Genomic DNA, 18,667 nt, shown 5'->3' on the forward strand with positions numbered 1-18,667 from the left:
GTGCCACAGACAAGAGGAGACCAGAGAGGAAGGAGGCAGGAGCTTTGTGAGAGTAAAAAAGAGGGTCAAGGAATGAGTGGCTGCACATGAATATGGAGGAGAGCGCTGTACTTTGTGTAACTGACAGCAACACAAAGAGGTGTTATCTGCACGGTCCTCGCCTCACCTTGGACTTTGTACTTCTCAAAGAGGGAAATGATGACTGTTTCGTTCCCTTCCTCCCTCTGTTCATCTCTCCACCTCTCCCTCATTCCTAACAGTCTTTTAAATAAACTGAGCTGGTGATTAATATGGTGCTGAGGGGGAGGGCTGACTCTCTCACTCCCTCGCTGATGCCACACAGCATCTCAGAAAGACCAAGGAAATGCACGGCTGTTGCAGTGACATAGGAAAGAACTCATCATACACCAGTGGACTGATACTGTGGATGTTAATAATTGAACATTTTGAGAATGTGAAACTTGAAGGATTTCTTAAATGCAGCCAAAAATGTGACTCTGTGGATTATTGGACTCTTGACAATTGAGGTAAAGGAATTCGTTTTTTGTTGCACCGTTTTGTTGAATCTCCCTCAGTGCCATGTCACACCTGCACCTTAAGCGGTAGGGTTTCTGTGGCATCCCGAAAGAAGTGAAAAAGACAGAATGGGGAAGCCGCTGAGCCGTCCAGACTGCCTCAGGCAGAATCCTCGCTGCCTTGGAAAAGGTGATGAAGAAGAGGCATACATAGAGGATTGCTACGTCCCCCAGCGATCCATATATGACACCATGCGCATCAATGAACAAATAGACCAGGGGACCAAACTGTGTCAGCCTTCCAGGAGTACTCTAGGCTCTGGTGGGGAGGTGAGAGGAGAGGGGAGTACACTTTCCAGCAATGGCACCATTGGAGCTGAATTAGGGGGAGTTTTTGTCCCCAGGAATGCAGAAAGTAGTGGTGGGGTGAGGAAACTAGACGAGAGAGTGATCTTTGATGCCTTAAAGCTAACCGGTGATGCTCAGATAATGTCACCACCAGTTGCCATTCTAAGTCCAGGGTTGCCTATTGCCCCATCCTCATCTGGCTCTGGTGTGGTAGCTGCAGTGGCAAAGAGGCGGCATCAAGGTGGTGATAAGAGGGACAACCCAAACCGTCGCTCTTGGAAAGCCTTTATGCCGCCAAGTTATCCAGAGTTTGCAGAGAGATTTGAGTCTTCATCCTCTGAAGGTGTAGACAAGCGTTCGTCTGGGGCAGGTATTCCTCTCTCTCCTCTCCAGGCCATTCCTTCTCACTTCCCCCCAACAACCCCTACCTCATCCACTCCTTCCTTACCTCCTTACACGCCCTCCCCTCTATCATCTGCTCCTCGCACTCCTCCAGTCAACTCCTCGCCGTCTATGACACCCACAGTCAGCCCGGTGCCTCCTCTCCTGCAGCATCCTCTCAGCAGGCAGAAGCAGGTTCATCCTTTGCTGCAGAAGCAACACAAACATGCTCATGCAGTGCCGTCGCCTTCCAAAGAAAAGCTACCAGCCTTTGTTCATGCTCAGGCTCCCCAGGTTTCTGGAAATACACCACAGCACAGCCCCGGTGTCTCAAGACAGGTAGAGAGGAGAAGGGAGGGGCACAGACAGACTTCTAGCCCTTCAAAGGGGAGAATAAGGCGAATCCCAGAGGAGCCTGTTGAGTTAGTTAAGACGTCAGATTCAGAGAGGGATTCTCCTCTTCTGGACCAGGACCAGGGGGACAGTGCTCCTCTCCTCCCACCAAAGCCGGTCTTCTGCCCTCCTACTAAGGCCCGCACCTGGCCCCGCAGTATAACGACGGGGAAGAAGACCCCAGTAGGCCTGAGACACAACTTCCCTGTACTCCCGCCTCTGCCTCCTCTTTTGGGTGAGGACTGCAACACCGATGAAGAGTCACTTTATCTACTAGACCCCCCATCTCCATTCCTAAAAGAGGAGGAGGGGCTAGTATATGGGGGTCTTCCTCTCTCCCCCTGTATCAGTCAGGAAGGAGGTGAAGAAGGGCTCCTTGGTTGGGATGATCAGGGCAGTGATCTCAGAGAGCGCACAGCCTCTGAGCTCAAATTTGAGGAGGACGAGCTCAAGATACTTCAGGAGCTTGATGAAGCGGAGCAGGAGGAGTGCAGGAAGCTGATTGAGGAAGAGGAGGCGTGGAAAAATGAAAGGGACAAAGTAGAAGAAGAGAGAGCTCTGAGAGAGGAAAGAGAGTGGGAGGCTGTTCTTAAATTAGAGAACAGGGAGATAATTGACCAGTCTTGGGGCAGAGAAACACTGGAATCAGAGGGATGGGACGTAACTGGCTCTTCTGGACAATGGCCTGTTTTGACTCCCCCCTCAGGGTTTGGAGGTCCTGGGGCTGCCAGTGCCTCACCCTGCCCAAGCTCGGGGGCGGAGTCGGACGACCTCTTCCTAGAACTGGAGAGGCAATGTCTAGAGGATGAAGGAGTTGAAGGAGTGGAGATGAGTGTAGACCCTGAGCCTTTTGATCCGTATAACCTTCCTTGTTTAGAGGAAGAGGAAGAGGAAAGAGAGGAAGAAGCTAAGAATGTCTGGGTAGATTTTGAGGCAACTCTTCCTGTAGATGCAATAAATCCCGTAGAGCTTGATAGTGCTGCTCTAGACTTAGACAGTAGTATAAAAGACTCAAATTCAAATCAGTCTGAGCCCATGGAGCAGATAATGAACTTTGACTTGGTGCGGGCACAAGACTGTGAAAAGGAACATGGTGTCATTGATGAAGAGTATGACGTTGACTATAATGAGAATAAAGTGGGGGTAGAGGAAGAAGAGATGAGTTATCCAACAGACTCTGCTCTTGGTCAACAACTTGAATCAGACTCCAGTGGGGTCCACATGTCCCAACCAGACAGAACCCACATTAGTGACATAACCCAGACAGAATATGAACAAGGGAGACCTACACAGACTGAAACAGACCCAGATAGTGGGGCATCATCAGAGCACAATGGTGAGGATGGTCCGGAGAGAGCATCCTCTCCATCTTGTATCCTTCTGAACCCTTACGCTGAGGATGTTGAGAAAGCGGAGGAGGAGATGGAGCAGGATGATGGAGAACTGAAAGAGGAAGAGGAGTTAGGAACAGAGTGGGATGTGTATGACCAATCTGAGCCAAGTTTGGACAGCAGCGAGGGAGTTCTCATGGATCGCTCCCTCGAGGCTCTGCACACAGTTGAAAAAGAAATTGACAATGATTGTACGCAGGATGTTGACGATGAAACTTCCTGTCAAGAAAATCCAGTCCCCTCGGAGATGAGCGAGCCTGCTGTGGAAGTAACATGTGACACTGAAGGGCCATGCTTAGTGCCAGAGACCTGTGTTGTCCCCATGGATGAAGCCGTGGACATGTTTGAACAAGACTCAGATCTGGAAACTACATCACAAGTGACAGCTAGCACCCCAAAATCAGACTCTTCTCCTTTACTTCCCCCACAACACTCAGACTCAGCACCCTCACCCTCTTTACCTCAGTCACCTTCCCAGTTAGATTCTTGTTGTGCTGGGATAGACACTAAAGACTCAGAGGCCTTTGTGATATCAGACAGCTTTGTTTACTTGGCTGTGTCTGCGCCACCCCAGTACCCAAATGACTGTCCCCCATCTCCTCTTGGAGACTCCATTCCCCCAAGTCCTGTCCTCAAACCTTCCTCCTGCCAAGACCCAGAGGATGAGGGAGCTTTCCTGTCCCCTGACAGCTTTGTTTACATGGCAGCACCTGAACGGCCCCAACCCAGGCCCTCGGATATCAGCTCAGCCTGTGAGGATACTCAGGAGCTGGACCTGGATTCGTACTCTGAAGGGACCCAGTCTGGAATGGAAGGGGTAGAGTTCGTCCTCGGCTCTGTGACCGGGGATAGCGACTGGGAGTCTGACGGCTCAGCTTTAGACTTCCCTCCACTGATGTCCACAGACCAAGTCTGGGACCAACTTGAGCCAGGCCTGCTACAGAGTCTTTTTACACAGACGGAGACAAGCCAGGCTCAGGCCTGTAGGCTCCAGGAAGAGGGGCCCAAGACTGTGACCACAATCTGTCATACTGAGCCCCTGTTAGAACCTGGACAGAGCTCTAAAGAGGAGACAGAAACACCAACTTTACTATCCACTCCTGATGCTGACAGAGAGGCAAAGGTATGCTCTCATTTAAGTTTCTGATGATTAAGACGGTTGATTTCCACAGAGAGCTACACAGAACTTTATGTTGGTGCCGTGTTGATGAGGTCTGGAACATTGTGTGGTTGTTGGGGTGTGATAGGACAATTGGGTGAATGAGTCATAAGGTGACATGGGAAAAGGCATAAATGAAAGAGCTTGCAGCTGGGAGGTGGTTTACTTACTACTTTTATATGTAAATATGATGCTTTGTTGGAGCAGTAATCCAGAGTGGTTCAGGACAGATTTAATATTTAAATGCAGAGTTTGCAAATAGTGAGCCTGGCTTGTTTTCTGATAATAGGGTGTTGGTAGGTGAGTAAAAATCTGTTTTCTGCAATGAATGCATGTGATGTGGACAAACAGAGGCATAGCATGGAAAAAGAATTGGGTCAGGTAGCTGGGCGTTGAGTAGAACTGATGTAGACATAGCATGGAAAATACATGTGTGGGGGTTGAAGTTATGCAGACCCCATAATTAGCTAGTTGTGTTTGAGTAGTAGGGCTTTAAATGATTGCAATATGATGCTCAGAGGGGGGTTTGCTACTTATGGGAAACTACCCTCCAGTACGCTCACACTCGGCGTGTGCTATTGTGTGTGCATATGGTGTGTGTCTGGGTGGGGGGTCAGGGCTAATCTACAGTGCATGCACATATTCGAGACAGATCACATGTTTATTTGTGTGAAGCTAAAAGAGCAATGTGTGCCTGTGGCCTACTTATGATGCTAATCTCTCAAGTACAGAGTTAACAACATTTATCTTAAGGGCTTGCTATTGTTGTGTTTACACCGTCTGTATATAGAAGACAGAATGCTATGTTTCCATACAAAGTCATGGGTGCTGGGTGTTTCCCAGCTGTGTATGTATATAAAGGGATTCGGGCCAAACTTTCCCATCTTGTTTATATCATTTCAAAAGGTCGATGTTTGAGGAGGCTGTGTGTTTGTGTATGCAGCAAGACTTCTGGGTGACTTTCACTGTAATTTGGATTCAGAGAATGTAATCAGTGTCACAGCATACACAGTGTGACTGCTGTATACGCCCATGGGTCTGAAATGGATATTCTATACATGTTGTAAGATTAGGTTAGCCTGGAGCTAACTCAAGAGGGCTGTCAGTGGGACCGTGTGTCTGACTAGTCTCTCTGCATTCATCTGCATTCAGCACTCAGCTTGTTTTGTTTGTGTAATGTCACTCCTCTGCTATCTACCTCTGCGTTTGACTGTGTGGGCTGCATGTTAAGGTGTGAGTATGTGCAGAGTGTCTCTCAATGTGGCAGTGTGTTTGACAAGCTGTCGTGCTTTCCAGGAGCTCTGCTATGACTCAGTGTCTGGCCCAGATTTTTCCTGATCTGAACCCTGTTTTTGTTGTGTGTAGAATCAAAGTTTATCTACTTTTCATAGTTGTAACCATTTATCATCATTTTTCCTTGCATATGAAACTTAAAGAGTGTGATCCAATGGCTTGAGTCATGGTCTAATGAAATGCTGATGAATGGCTATCTTGTCAGCAACCATTGTTAGCATGAAATAATAACCACAATCACACGGACTCCACTTCAAACTGTTTTTGGAGGACTTGCTTCAGGAAGAGAAACTTAATTATTTCTTCTCATTGCACGTAATGAACACAGCCGGATCCCACGCTGATGATGCAAACTGTTCCTCTTATTATATTACAGTTCCAATCAGGCACCAGGTGCTTACTCCTGCCGGTCAGTCACAACTCATTTACCCTAACCTACGTGACTTCATGTTCGTTTGTGAGACCGTGTGTGTGTGTGTTTGTGCTTGTGTGCATAACTGATTTTAGTGTCTATGCTTCATCAGTCTGACTCTGTTTGCTCTGTCTGCAGTCATGGCCTCTCTGGCTTCAGTTTAATGTAATCAGATGCCGAGTCCCTTCAGACTCATATCTAACAGAGGAGGATTACAGCTGTACAGAGTGCTGTTGTGCAGATGATCTGCAACAACATCAGGGTTGTTTACGGCAAAAAGAGAATCAGTAATGTAGAAGCCTTTTTTCAAACAGCAAAAATGGCTTCCCATGTTTTGTATGCATCATAAATGTTAGGCTTCAGATCATAAGTTGTTTAAAACCAGACGTTGTTTCCATGATGTCACCTCTTGGTTTCTGAAGAGACGTTTTGAACCATATTGGAAACACTGACGAAACCTAACTTTTGATCAACCTTACTCAGACGGAATATGAACAAGGGAGACCTGCACAGACTGAAACAGACCCAGATAGTGGGGCATCATCAGAGCACAATGGTGAGGATGGTCCGGAGAGAGCACCTCTTGGTTTCTGAAGAAACGTTTTGAACCATATTGGAAACACTGACGAAACCTAACTTTTGATCAACCAAGACACAGGAAAAGAGGTGGAGCTGAGGCAGGCTTCAGGCTTCAACTCAATCATGTCCCTAATTATGCAAATGTATATATAATTATTACCCCTGATACAATATAAACAGATGGGTTGTTTTAAAAAGTCTTCCTCTGTTAAGTGTAAAAGAATAAATGAATGAGCTACATTCCCCAAACTGTTTTTTGGACCAGCCTCAGACATGTTTAACTTTGCAGTAAAGAAGGAATTTATACATAGGTCCTAATGGGGGTTTCTTGGCTTTTGGAGTCCGCCTCAAGTGGACACTTGAGAAACTGCATCCTTTTGCACTTCCACGTAACCTCATTTTTCAACCCTGTAGGTTTCCGCTTGCTGCAGACACTTTGAGATTGGATTTTGCAGAATTATTTAGTGCATGCTGTTTGATTTTTCATTCCCACTTTTCATAAAGAAGAATCTTTGAATTCTTGTAGCTCACAGAAAAGTTAACTTTACTTCCGTGCACCTTCTATAGAAATAATCAAATACAAATCCCTAATCAGAAATACCAAGCTACCCTGATAACACCGGGTTCTTTATTGTTTCATAATGAATGATGGATGACTATTTGGAAACTTGAGTCCAGTTTTTGTTCACATATTTGAAAGGTGACACATGCACTTTTGTTATGCTACGAAATCCCCGTTCTTCAGCCGTGCTCCCTCTCCTCAACTGACTCTAATTCTCCTCCCCCCTCTCCCCACCTCTTCTCCTCCATGCTTGGGGGGGGTTTGTTGGTGTTGAGATAAGGAGGTGAGAGGTAAATACCGTGGCTCTCTGTGAGGAGAGCTTCCCCTGCCAACATAGCTACACAAACAGTGTGTGAAGTTGTTCGGGGGAAAATAAACCCTGATATGAGATAAGAATGTGCCAGGGCTAACACTGGAGCTGTGGGCTGAACTCTGTTGCCTTTTTTGTTGCTGTGCTTGTTGTACACCGACCGGTCTAGTTGTCTTTGTATCCCCCATCCCAGTTCAGTAGCTGCTGTAGTATAAAACCAAAACATACTCTAGACAAACAATTTGGAGGTTTCGTCTCAGACAGAAACTGATTGAGAATACTTGATGCACCGACATTGGATATGCAGGTAGAGACTGAATTTAGAAAGACAAAGAAGCAGACACAAAAAGAGTGATGACAGTCGGCGGGGAGGTTGGGTTGCGGAAGCTATTGTTTGCATGAGGGAGCACCTTTGAAGCGCTGCATGGGGCTTTAGTACTGTGATAAGAGAGCTACGTTGGCAGGCAGGAACAAGCAGAAGGTCCACTGGATTAATATGGAGCTAATTTTAAGGCTCAGAGTATGTATGCATGCCCCACAAACACAGACAGACAGATGGACCAGCTTTTCGTGCCGTTTGATAAACTGGGATAAGAGAACGCACAGTACAGACAGACTGACCGATGGGCGGCAGCTTAAACATAGATATAGAGGCGTGCAATCCTGAAATGGCATCTTTCTTTCATAACCCTCACCACTTTTTGTTTGTTGTAGCTGTCTGCAGATACAACCTCTAAAGGGTCCTCAGAACTACTTTAATTTATATATGCAAAAGTCTCAACACACACTGCGTATTAAAAATGAATTTCATTTTATTTTTAAGACTTCATATCCACACGGATGAGCTCTGAACTGGGATTGTGCTTGATTCCAACTGATTTGGACTTTGTTGCATTTTTTATTGTCAAACCTCATATTTAACTTCAGGAGTTTCATAACCTACTAGAAGAAGACTTATTGTGCCAGATTTATGTCTTTTATTTGACACAGATCATCTCTGATCAGGGCCGGATTGGGAAAATCATTCAGGCCGGGAAATATAGGTTGCGTTAGGCCACTTTTTAAGCGCGGGTCTGGGGGCCCCCACCAGAATTTTCTTTGAATTACAAACACTTCAATTCCTGCATTCTGGTGATTTTTAGTGTATGTGAATCACAAACTAATGAACCTACAAGTGCTTAGAAAAATGCACTGTTATAAACCTCAAATAAAACCAAAGGCACATATCACTACAGATGGAGACAATACAAGGACTATTGTTTAACAAATATCTATAAAATAATAACTAATGTTTTTACAAAATAAAACATGAGATGCCAGTTCATCAGAGGTGGGTGCAGGTGTAGGACCCCTGAAAGAGGGGAGAGATGGATACAGGACAACAATTTGATTCTGTCCTTTACATTGACGGGGTTTACATTTTTACAGTTTTGTGTGAGTTACAAATTAAAACAAAAAAACAAAACAAATGAACATTACAACTTAGCTGGAGACAGTAACAGAAAAAAAACAATGGCTGTAACTGAGGTTTTCTGAAATCAGCACATAACATACCCAATTTTTTTCCGATTGATTTTAACTTCAAGTTGGAATGGTGAGAAGAAAAGGGCCAGAAAAAGAGGGAGCTTAGTGAGGAGACATTTTTAAACTGTCACTGTACTACCTGCACTGTGTACATAGGATGTTTTTATAAAACTGTATTTTATTATATTTTATATTTAAATTTTAGATATTTAAAAGCTGGAAGAGAGAAACAGCATCTCGTTTTTCCTGTATGTCTCGTATATACAGTGAAAATTGACAATAAAAACCTTTGAATCTTGAATCTTCTTGAGACAGATGTGGAAGCAGAGAGAGACAAACAGGCAAAGAGAGAACCAGGTGGCTTCAGGTCCGCGGCTCGTACATTTGTGTTTTGATTGATGTGATAATTCTGGTTCTGAACAGCCGCCTCCGGGATAAACCTGTGAAACACAGGGAGAGAAAAGAAGGAGGACGTGTTCGGGAACACAGAGAAGCATGAAAGCAAACGCAGGAGCGCATTGATCTCCCGCTGGGATTGAATGTAGGTGCACTTAAAGTGGTGAAAGCTGATCAAATATTTGAAGCGTTTTTGAAATAATGTTACGGGTTTTTTTTGTCTCCCTGCTGCAGCTGAACTCCCCGTGTCACTGCGATAGCAGCACAATAACAAAGATCTTAAAACTAGTAGTGATCTGATCTCCTGTTAGATATGAACAGGAGAAAAAATAAATCTACCCCCCTCCATGATGTTTTACTCTTTATGTGTCTGTCTCTCAGGGAGCTGATTAGTAACACAGAGATATCACAGTTCAATAAAAAAAAGATGAATTTTAAAATAAATGAGTCACTGAAAAAGAAAAGATTTTCTGGTAGGACAGTAGAAAGGAGGAGAGAGAGCATAGTAAGGTTTGACCCGACATGCTTTGAATGGAGGCCAGATTTGCATGAGATTTGTATCTGCTTGTTGATGCTCAAATAAGGATTCTGGTTTCAAATGGGATTTATAAACCTATTAACCCTCCTCATTCTTGTGTCACAGTTTGGACAGTCTGCAGCTCAACGCAAAGCTTTTATTATTTGTTTGATTCCCCATCGAGGGTTTGTTTTGAAACAGATTTCTTCCCTTTCCTTCCTCCTCTCATTCCTCATTCCATTAAAAAAAGTAAAGGGGGAGCGAGGAAGGATGAGGGTTGAAAGACAGGAAGAGAGTGTGAGACGAGGGCAGAGGCTGGAATAGAGGGTGAGGGCGGGGGTGTGGGGGAGGAGGGGGGAGCTAGATAACCGTGTCGTTGCTGGCTGCCATATTGCTTTCAGGAGAATCGTTTTAAAGGAAGGTGCAGGATATCCAAGCAGCTCATTTTTTTCCACCCTGCTTTTCTTTTTAACGCTCATATACAATGAGACCCTTTCACTTTAAATATAACCATCCATGTCTGTTTTTAATCCAGTTTTATTCCAGCCTTTTTTTTTTGTCTGGCTGAAAGCTTAGAGGCAATACTTTAATAATGCACAGATTTCTTTTTCATATTAAGACTAGCTCTTTTCATAAAGTGGACAGATGAAGTAGTTACAGAGAAATCAAATCTACACAGAGACAAAGGTGAAAGTACTCAGCTGACAGAACAACTTAAAAGCTTTGATAAAGTGTTAGAAAACTCTGTTCAGCTGGACGACATCCTGCAAGGTCCCATTTTACAAAACATATTTTCCTTTTACTTGCAGTAAATGGAGAGACAGTGTGTTCCTATCCTATTCAATTTCACATGTAATGCTCTGAGGTTATTACAGTAGGAGCAACATGTCCCTCATCTGTTTCAGTCAATCAATGGAGTCACTGTTTTGGACACACTATCACAGCTACTACTCTCCTCAGCGTTTGTACCCCAGTGGAACCTTCTACGTGACACGTGCTATTCTGCCCAAACTTTACATTCATTATGTCAATTTTTCTGCATGCTTTCGGGCCCCGGTTGGTCTGGTGATTTAAGTGAGCACCCCATGTACAGAGGCTGTGGTCGCAAGCCTGGTCATCCCTATCTCTAGTCACCACATTTCCTGACTCTCTTAAAAAAAATGTTTCGCTTAACGTCATGATGGCTTTATTGGCCTCACAGCCACCACCACCACCATCTACAACACTGCCTCCAATTTTGCCTCTTTCTTAAAGGTGACATAATACGCTCTTTTTCATCAAAATATATTGGTCTAAGAGGTCCCCAAAACATGTCTCTAAAGTTTATTGCTCAAAAAAACACTTTGAAATCAGATTTTGGTCTGCCTGTAAACCCCTCTTTTTCAGCCCTGCTCAGAACAGGCTGTGGTCTGTGTCTGTGCCTTTAAATGAGAATGAGCTCTCTGACCACGCCCCCTCAGGAAGTGGATATCCCCTCGGCTGTTCAGCACGTTGATCTAATGTTTACATGTTGGCTGAATATACACGGCTGCTCACAGACCCGCGTTACTTCAACCCTCTGAATCTGATCCAGAATCTGATCCTGACGGAGAGGTGCCTGCAGCAGGACCTTTCTGAATGATTGGTCACAGATTTAGTGTTTCTTGTTGTTTTATTTGTCAGTATGTCGACATGTGTCTTGGTACACAGCTACGAACATGTAGCTATGTGGCTATGCTAACTAGCGCTAGCACTTTTCCATGAAAAATAAAAAGTATCCGCTAGATCTTCAATCTGCAGACGTGGGGAGTAAAACCGACCTTTTTGTTTATTAAGACAGCCTACAACTAGCATGCCTCCCTCCTAAGCTCCTTGTTAGCACACACGTGTGCAGGGAATGAAAAACAGAGGAGGGGTTGAGTTGTATTTTATACAGTCTATGGACTGAACAAGCTCCAAGCTCTGACTTCCGTTACAGACCGGATGTCGTTGTGACGTATGAAAAACACTGAAAACTGAAACGGCTCATTTCAGCACACATTTACAGAAAGGTGGAGAAATCAGAACAGGGGCAGAATGGATTTTTTTCATTTTCGGGGGGTTTGTAGACAGGGACACATATTTCAGATAGAGAACCATTAAAAAGTCAATTTTGCATAATATGTCACCTTTAAGAAATACATAATCAATACTCCTCCACAGTCGATGTTTGTTATCAGAAACTTTCTCTCTAGTAGAAATTCTGAGTGGCGCCCTCTAGTGGATGCAGTGTTTAACCTCCAAACTAACATAAAGGACACATGCTGGTGGTGAAAAGGTACGCCGGTGTTTTCACATTTAAATGAAGCTCAAATTAGCTTTGAGGGGGTCTCCTTGTTATTTGGAACCGGCCTCAAGTGGATGCTTCAGGAACTACAGGTTTTTGCACTTCTGTATTGGCTTCATTTTTAACAGCAGAGGTTGTCGTTTAGGTGGAATCATAGACTGTGTAAAAAATTGACGTAGTGTCCGTGGCGTCACCCATCTGTTTCTGAAGTGCAATTTTGAAGCCAATGAGGCGGGTGTCATATTGGAAATGCTGAACACAACCTAACTTGGTCCGAGCTAGTGTGAGGTAAAGAGGCGGGCCTTTAACCTTTTGGCTAACAGATACAGGCTGTCAATCAAGTCAGCCATGCCCTTATTTGGGCAAAACTTGTAAGTTTAAATCTTCAAAAATAACGAGTTCTAATAACAGTGTGTCGACAGAGAAATTAGCTATTCAGACATGAGCTGTTTTTTGTACCAGGCTGTAAACATGTTTATTTCTGCTGCAAAGATCATCTTTTTTTAATGGGTGTGTATGTATCAAGCGGACGCTCGATGATCTGTGTTTTTTAGCACTTCTGCAAGGGCTTCATATTTTAAGACCGGAGTTTATCGCTTAGAGGGAACAAAGCCAAATATAGAGCACAGTCCAAAAACACTCATAATTATTTCTCACTTTCCTAAAAATGACAATCAAATGTTTGTGTAGGTTGTTGTTTAATTCCCTGAATTCTAAGTGAGAATATTGAGATTATAAGGATCATGAATTTATCACCCTAAGCGCTACTGTGTCTACTTTAATTCGCCGAAGCATCACAGTCATGTGCTTTCACGCAAATAAAGATTTGACCTGATTAACCAAAAAGTGAAAGAGCTAAGAGGATATCCATTGTAAGTCATCAAGAGGCATCCTTATTAATTTCAGCCATTTTTATAACTCACAGGCACCTTCAAAATTGAAGTCAAGTTGTTCAGATGCCACTGAAAGGAAATTAAATTGAACTGCAAGATTGAATCTGTTCTCCTGAAAGCTGCACAAAGAAGCTTTCCTTTAAATGTCTGCAGTACTTTGATAAACACGAGACATAATATGTCAATTCTTTCATCTCCCTCAGCCTCTCAGCAGCTCACACTGATTCCTATTTGACGAGACATATCGGTCCAAACAGTATTTAGTGGTCATCAGCCTGTCACGTTGGTTTCTCAGCTTCAGTCAGATCAACTGTCGTCCCGGTGTTTTCATCTGTCGTCCACACTGAACTGTGGCTGAAGTGAGAACACCAATGCGGTCCAGATGGAAGAAAAACCGAGTGGGACGAAGATGATGATGATGAGAGAAAGGAGGGGGCAGCTGTGGTCGGGGGTGCAACAGGGAAGAGAGGAGACTGAATGCTGACATGATGAGAGGAAGAGGAGGAGTAGGAGGGAGAAGGATGACAAGTACAGCAGTGATAGTTCAGTTAGCTCAGTTAAGAGCGTGAGCTGCTGCGTGCCGACTGAGGCAGGGAAGAATGACAAGTATGTGGGACATTTTCCAGAGCTCTGGTTTAGTGGAGTCAACCACTCGAGCTGGTGAGGGAGAGAAAGAGCAGTGAGGGCGGCTGAAATAGAGACAAAAAGAAAAAACACAAAGAGAGCGACAGAGGAGGAGGAGGAGGAGAACGACAGAAATATACTGTAAGAGCACAAAACCTATAACACTTTTTTATACACACTCCAGTGTATGTTTAGATGATGAATGGGTGTACTTTCCCTGTTTTTCCTTTTCTGTTCCCCTCTATCTCTGCCATACACACATACACACACACACACAACACACACACACACACACACACACACACACACACACACACACACACACACACACACACACACACACACACACACACACACACACCAGGATAAGGCGTAGGGTGGAGCAGGTCATGGCTGCAGTCATTGTTGTTCTGCTCGACAGACTTCCTGTTCCAAGCAGCTATGACGCCCATCACCACAACACAGCTGCATCCAGAGTAGACAGGAACACTCGCTTACACACACACACACACACACACACACACAAACACACACACACACACACACACACACACACACACACACACACACACACACACACACACACACACACACACACACAGCTCATTCATATTTAATCATGTGCAGAGATTCATACCTGTAGAACATTCAGTCTTTTCTTTTCACACACACACATACATACAGACGTGAATTAAAACCTGTGTGCATTGCAACCTTGCAGAAACACAGTCAAAGATTAGGATTTATTTGCACACACACACTCACACAAACACACGCGCACACAAAGGCCTGGCACGGCGAGCCTGTAGTTTGATGCCATATTTAAACCAGATGAGCAGAAACCTGTAAACCCTTTGATTATGACCCACTGCAGAGTTTCAGGAACACGTTGCAGCTCAACTGCTCACAGCAGATCTAGAGACCGGCTCAAAGGAACGTCTGCAGGTCTGTTAACATCTAACTCAACACTCAATTAAACCCAGTCCAATGCTTTTAAAGCTTTTAAATACAGCTGAATACTTACTGACGAGTAATTAACGGGAGCGCCTCAAATTTAAAATATTGAACTTGTCTGTATTTTTCTTTCTTTCTTTTTTTCACTTCATGACACTAAAGGCTGATTTATACTTCTGTGTTGCCCCTACGCAGCAGGGGCTGACGCAGACATGAGCACCACATACTTGTGCGTCGTTGTGTCCGTGAAGCGCAGCAATAAATGCGGGAAACGCAATGCCGCCGAGCGGACCAATCACAGGGCTTGCGGTCCACGTCAATTCTACGCATAGTTACATTTTGGAGGAGGTGCACGTCAGCTACGGGCGTAGGCCTATGCGTAGGTACAGGAGTTACGCAGACCCCCCAGCGTAGGCTACTCTGTTGATTCGACAGAAGTATAAATCAGCCTTAAGGCTGTGACACGTTATGTTTCAAAAATCAATAGATTACGTCGTCACTCTGCATCCTGCAAAAAAAAATATCTGGAACAAAGAAATGTAGTTTTTAAAAGATCAGTACTCCTTTCATTTACTTCCACAATAAATGCACGCTTTGGCACATCTTTACGACAGACCTCGTGGGAAATGCAGTCTTCATCCTGAAACCACACAACCAATTTTATCCACCAGAATCAACACAACATGACATTTCCTCACAGTTCCTTTAAGTATTAAAAAGAATTAAAGCTCCTGTGAGCAACTTTCAGTTCGCCTTGGTTTTGGCGCCCCCTGTGGACAAAGAAATACCTCTTTTATCTGCCTCCAAAAATTATTTACTGCTTCCTTTTAACTGCCAAATTATCTCTTGTGTTTATCTGCTGTGAAAAATATAAATTAGAGGCTCCTCTTGAGCACACTGTGAATTCCTTTGTCTGACACCTACCCCCGTTGCAGCAGTTACAGGCATTTAAAATAGCTTTATAGAAATTAGTAAACTTGTCCCTGTTTGTCTGTTTTCCTTTTGTAGTACACTTTGAAATATCAGTATTGATTTTAGTCTGCTTCATAATCAGTCAAAAGTCCTCACAGGAGCTTTAAATTCATTAGAAGTCTGTCATATGAAGGGTTGGTTGAAAGAAAAGGAGCACGGCATCTTTAATGTATCTTTTAGATTTGATGGTTATAATGGAGGAAACCCCTCTTTGTTGGGAGGGGCTGAGTTGGGTGCAGCAGCAGTGTCTGCTGGTTTGTTATTGTTTGAGTATTGGACACCCACGTCTCTCGTATGTGTTCCAGGCTGTAGTGGTATTTCACTGAAACCCAAACCTTCACTTTAACTACATCCCCCCCTTCTGTACCGTCACCCCAGCCTCTTCACCCCAGGCATTGGATTTACCAAAATCTGCTGTGTGTGTCTGGGCGTGCTCGTCTGGTTGTTTGTATGTGTCTGTCTGTCTGTCTCTTTGTGTGGCCATCGAGGTTTGGCAGCCTCAGCGTTATAAACCACCAAGCTTAATTCTCCCTCGGTAGGCCAGTTCTGAATGTCGTTTTCATGACAGCAGCCCCCCCCCCAAATATCTGCCTGAAACCCCCATTTGATGGGATTTTTTTTCCCAGAGACGATGGTCTACAGTGGTGGTGGTGGTGGTGGTGGTTTACAGTGTTCCCACTGGTTGGGGATTTGCTGAATACCATGAAACTGTGAAGCTTGTTTTGTGGATTTGGCAAATTGTTGGAGAAAGACTGGTGGCTTACAGGAATTGAGCTGTATTTTTCATTCTCACATTCACTGCATTAAATTTTGGTTTTGGTTTGTTTTTCTTCTTACTGTTCCATCAGTGAAGCCAACAGTCCAGACCCAAAACAGATGGTTGACAGATTTTTGATTTACAACATCAACAAACAAGGCCAGAACTGAATTTTATAAGGTCAAGTTGTGGGAATAAAAACAACAGAAAGTCAATCAGAAGTCAAACAATCCCATGGCGTGGAACATTTGGGCCTTTCTTGCGTCACCTGGGGGCTAAAACTATTGTTGGAAATGTTTTAAATGCTGAAATCACTGCTACTGGAAACCTTCAGTAATGCCATGAACTATTTTTTTTCTCCAGCCACTACTGCAAAACATAAATATATTGAATTTGAATGCTGTGTAGTACAAAGACTTGTTATAAATCAAACCATTTTGAAGCAGTAGTCTGGGATTACTCGGCATGTTGGTGTTTTAAACGACTGTTATTGATTTAGGATTGGAAATAAATGAAGTCTAGCATGCTTTGTTGTTTGGGACCTTCACATTTTTCCCATTGTCTACAATGGGATCCAGCACTGAGCCCTGAGAGCAGCTTCTGTACGTACAGTATGTGTTTGGATACAGTAATAGAGGGACAGATTTACTGTGACAGAGGAGCTGTATTGGCTGCTGCACGCTCTTTTTTTGGCCAGGGAAGTCAAGTCTGGTAGTCTTTAGTGTCGGGTGGCTGCCTCTATTGTCATCACAAGATGGCTCCAGCCTTCCACTGTGACGTGTGTGTGTTTGAGTGTGTGATTAATGTGGATAGACAGGCAAAGTTCTGCGTGTGTTTTCTATGAATGTGTGTGAATTTGGGTGTGTGATTAAGGGAAGGTTGTGTGCACTCATGCAAGTGTGTTAGTGTACTCTAAAATGTGTGTGTGTGTGTGTGTGTGTGTGTGTGGGACTGTGTATGTGTGTTGTCGACTCAGCCTTTTTCCAACCAGCCCCTTACTCGTCTAACTGGCTAATCCCTGTAATCCCCCTCTCCCCCTCCTCTCTTTCTCCTCCCTCCACCCACATTTCTCCTGTCTCCCACTCCTTTCTTATCTCAGCACGTCTCTCTGGCTGTCTTTCATCTGCGAACATACGGTCACCTCTAAATATACATAATGTAGTAAAGTGTGCTTCCATTTGTCGTCACGCAGATTGAATGTGCGATGTATTTTTGACAACTGACTCGACTACTTCTGCTTTCAAATAAACAGTTCAAACCGGGCCTTCCTTTTCTCACTGCCTACATGCGCTCTTTCTTTCATTCATTCATTTATGAATAAATCTATTAATCATAACCCTTTTCTCACCTCCTCTTCCAGGCTGTGGAGAGAGAGCAGGTGGACAGCATTCAACCCAAGCTGCAGCACGTCAACGCCGTGGGACAGGGTCTGATCCAGAGCGCCGCCAAACACACCGACACCCAAGCACTAGAGCACGACCTCGAGACCACCAACCTCAGATGGAACTCACTCAACAAGCGGGTATGACTCCCAACCAATCACACATCAAACATTGTGTCTGTCTATCTGCCAAGAAGGTATGACACTCTGAGGAGAGCCTGCGGGACTTTGAAAATCGTATGTGTACAATATTCAAAATCACAACCGTCTCTCCTGTCCTCAGGTGGCAGAGAGGATCGCCCAGCTCCAGGAGGCCCTGTTGCATTGTGGGAAATTCCAGGATGCTCTGGAGCCCCTGCTAAGCTGGCTGAACGACACAGAAGAGCTGGTGGCCAATCAGAAGCCGCCGTCTGCAGAGTACCGTGTGGTCAAGGCCCAGATTCAAGAACAAAAGGTGCTAAATCAAAAACCTCCTTTCACGTTCAACAACACAGGAAACAGAAATGTCTTTATGTCTTAATAAAAAGTGTCAAACAGAACTGAGGGATGTTGAGCTGAGGCAGCTGAAGTGCCTGTCTGTAGTTCAACAGGGGCACAGTTTGATGAGAAGCGTTTCTCATTCAGAGTGTTTGCTCAGATTTTCCATTTGTGGGATTTGAAGCGGTGATCATCGAGCGCAGATGTCTGAGCTCTCAGCTTCTGCCCCCACAGCCTCCTCCTCTTTCTTTGAAGTGTCCTGCGAGCTTCTGTCTGTCAATTGAAGATGATTTAATTTCTAATACCAGTTTCTCCTACATTATTTTTATTTAGCTCTAAACATCATTTCATTATAGATAATTCGTATACATGTGAGGCAGAAATTATTGATACGTAGATGTCCTCACTGTCCTTCAAACACAAACAATAGATGTTTGAATGACAAGCACACGCACACAAACACACAGTCAATGATCCGTCTGCCTGGCATCCAAACAGCCCCAGTTGACAGTCTGCCAGTCAGA

At 44.3% G+C, this 18,667-nt stretch overlaps 1 protein-coding gene across 1 annotated transcript in view; it reads left to right on the forward strand.

Annotated features, from left to right (window-relative positions):
- Positions 1–18,667, forward strand: part of macf1a (microtubule actin crosslinking factor 1a) — a 257,947-nt gene that overhangs the window by 199,384 nt on the left and 39,896 nt on the right. The window contains exons 60-61 of the mRNA XM_034704646.1: positions 17,646–17,807; positions 17,950–18,120. Coding sequence (XP_034560537.1) covers positions 17,646–17,807; positions 17,950–18,120 — 333 coding nt within the window. The remainder of the gene's footprint in view (positions 1–17,645; positions 17,808–17,949; positions 18,121–18,667) is intronic.

The sequence above is a fragment of the Notolabrus celidotus genome, chromosome 16 (assembly GCF_009762535.1).
Source record: "Notolabrus celidotus isolate fNotCel1 chromosome 16, fNotCel1.pri, whole genome shotgun sequence".
In the NCBI taxonomy this organism is placed as follows: Eukaryota; Metazoa; Chordata; class Actinopteri; order Labriformes; family Labridae; genus Notolabrus; species Notolabrus celidotus.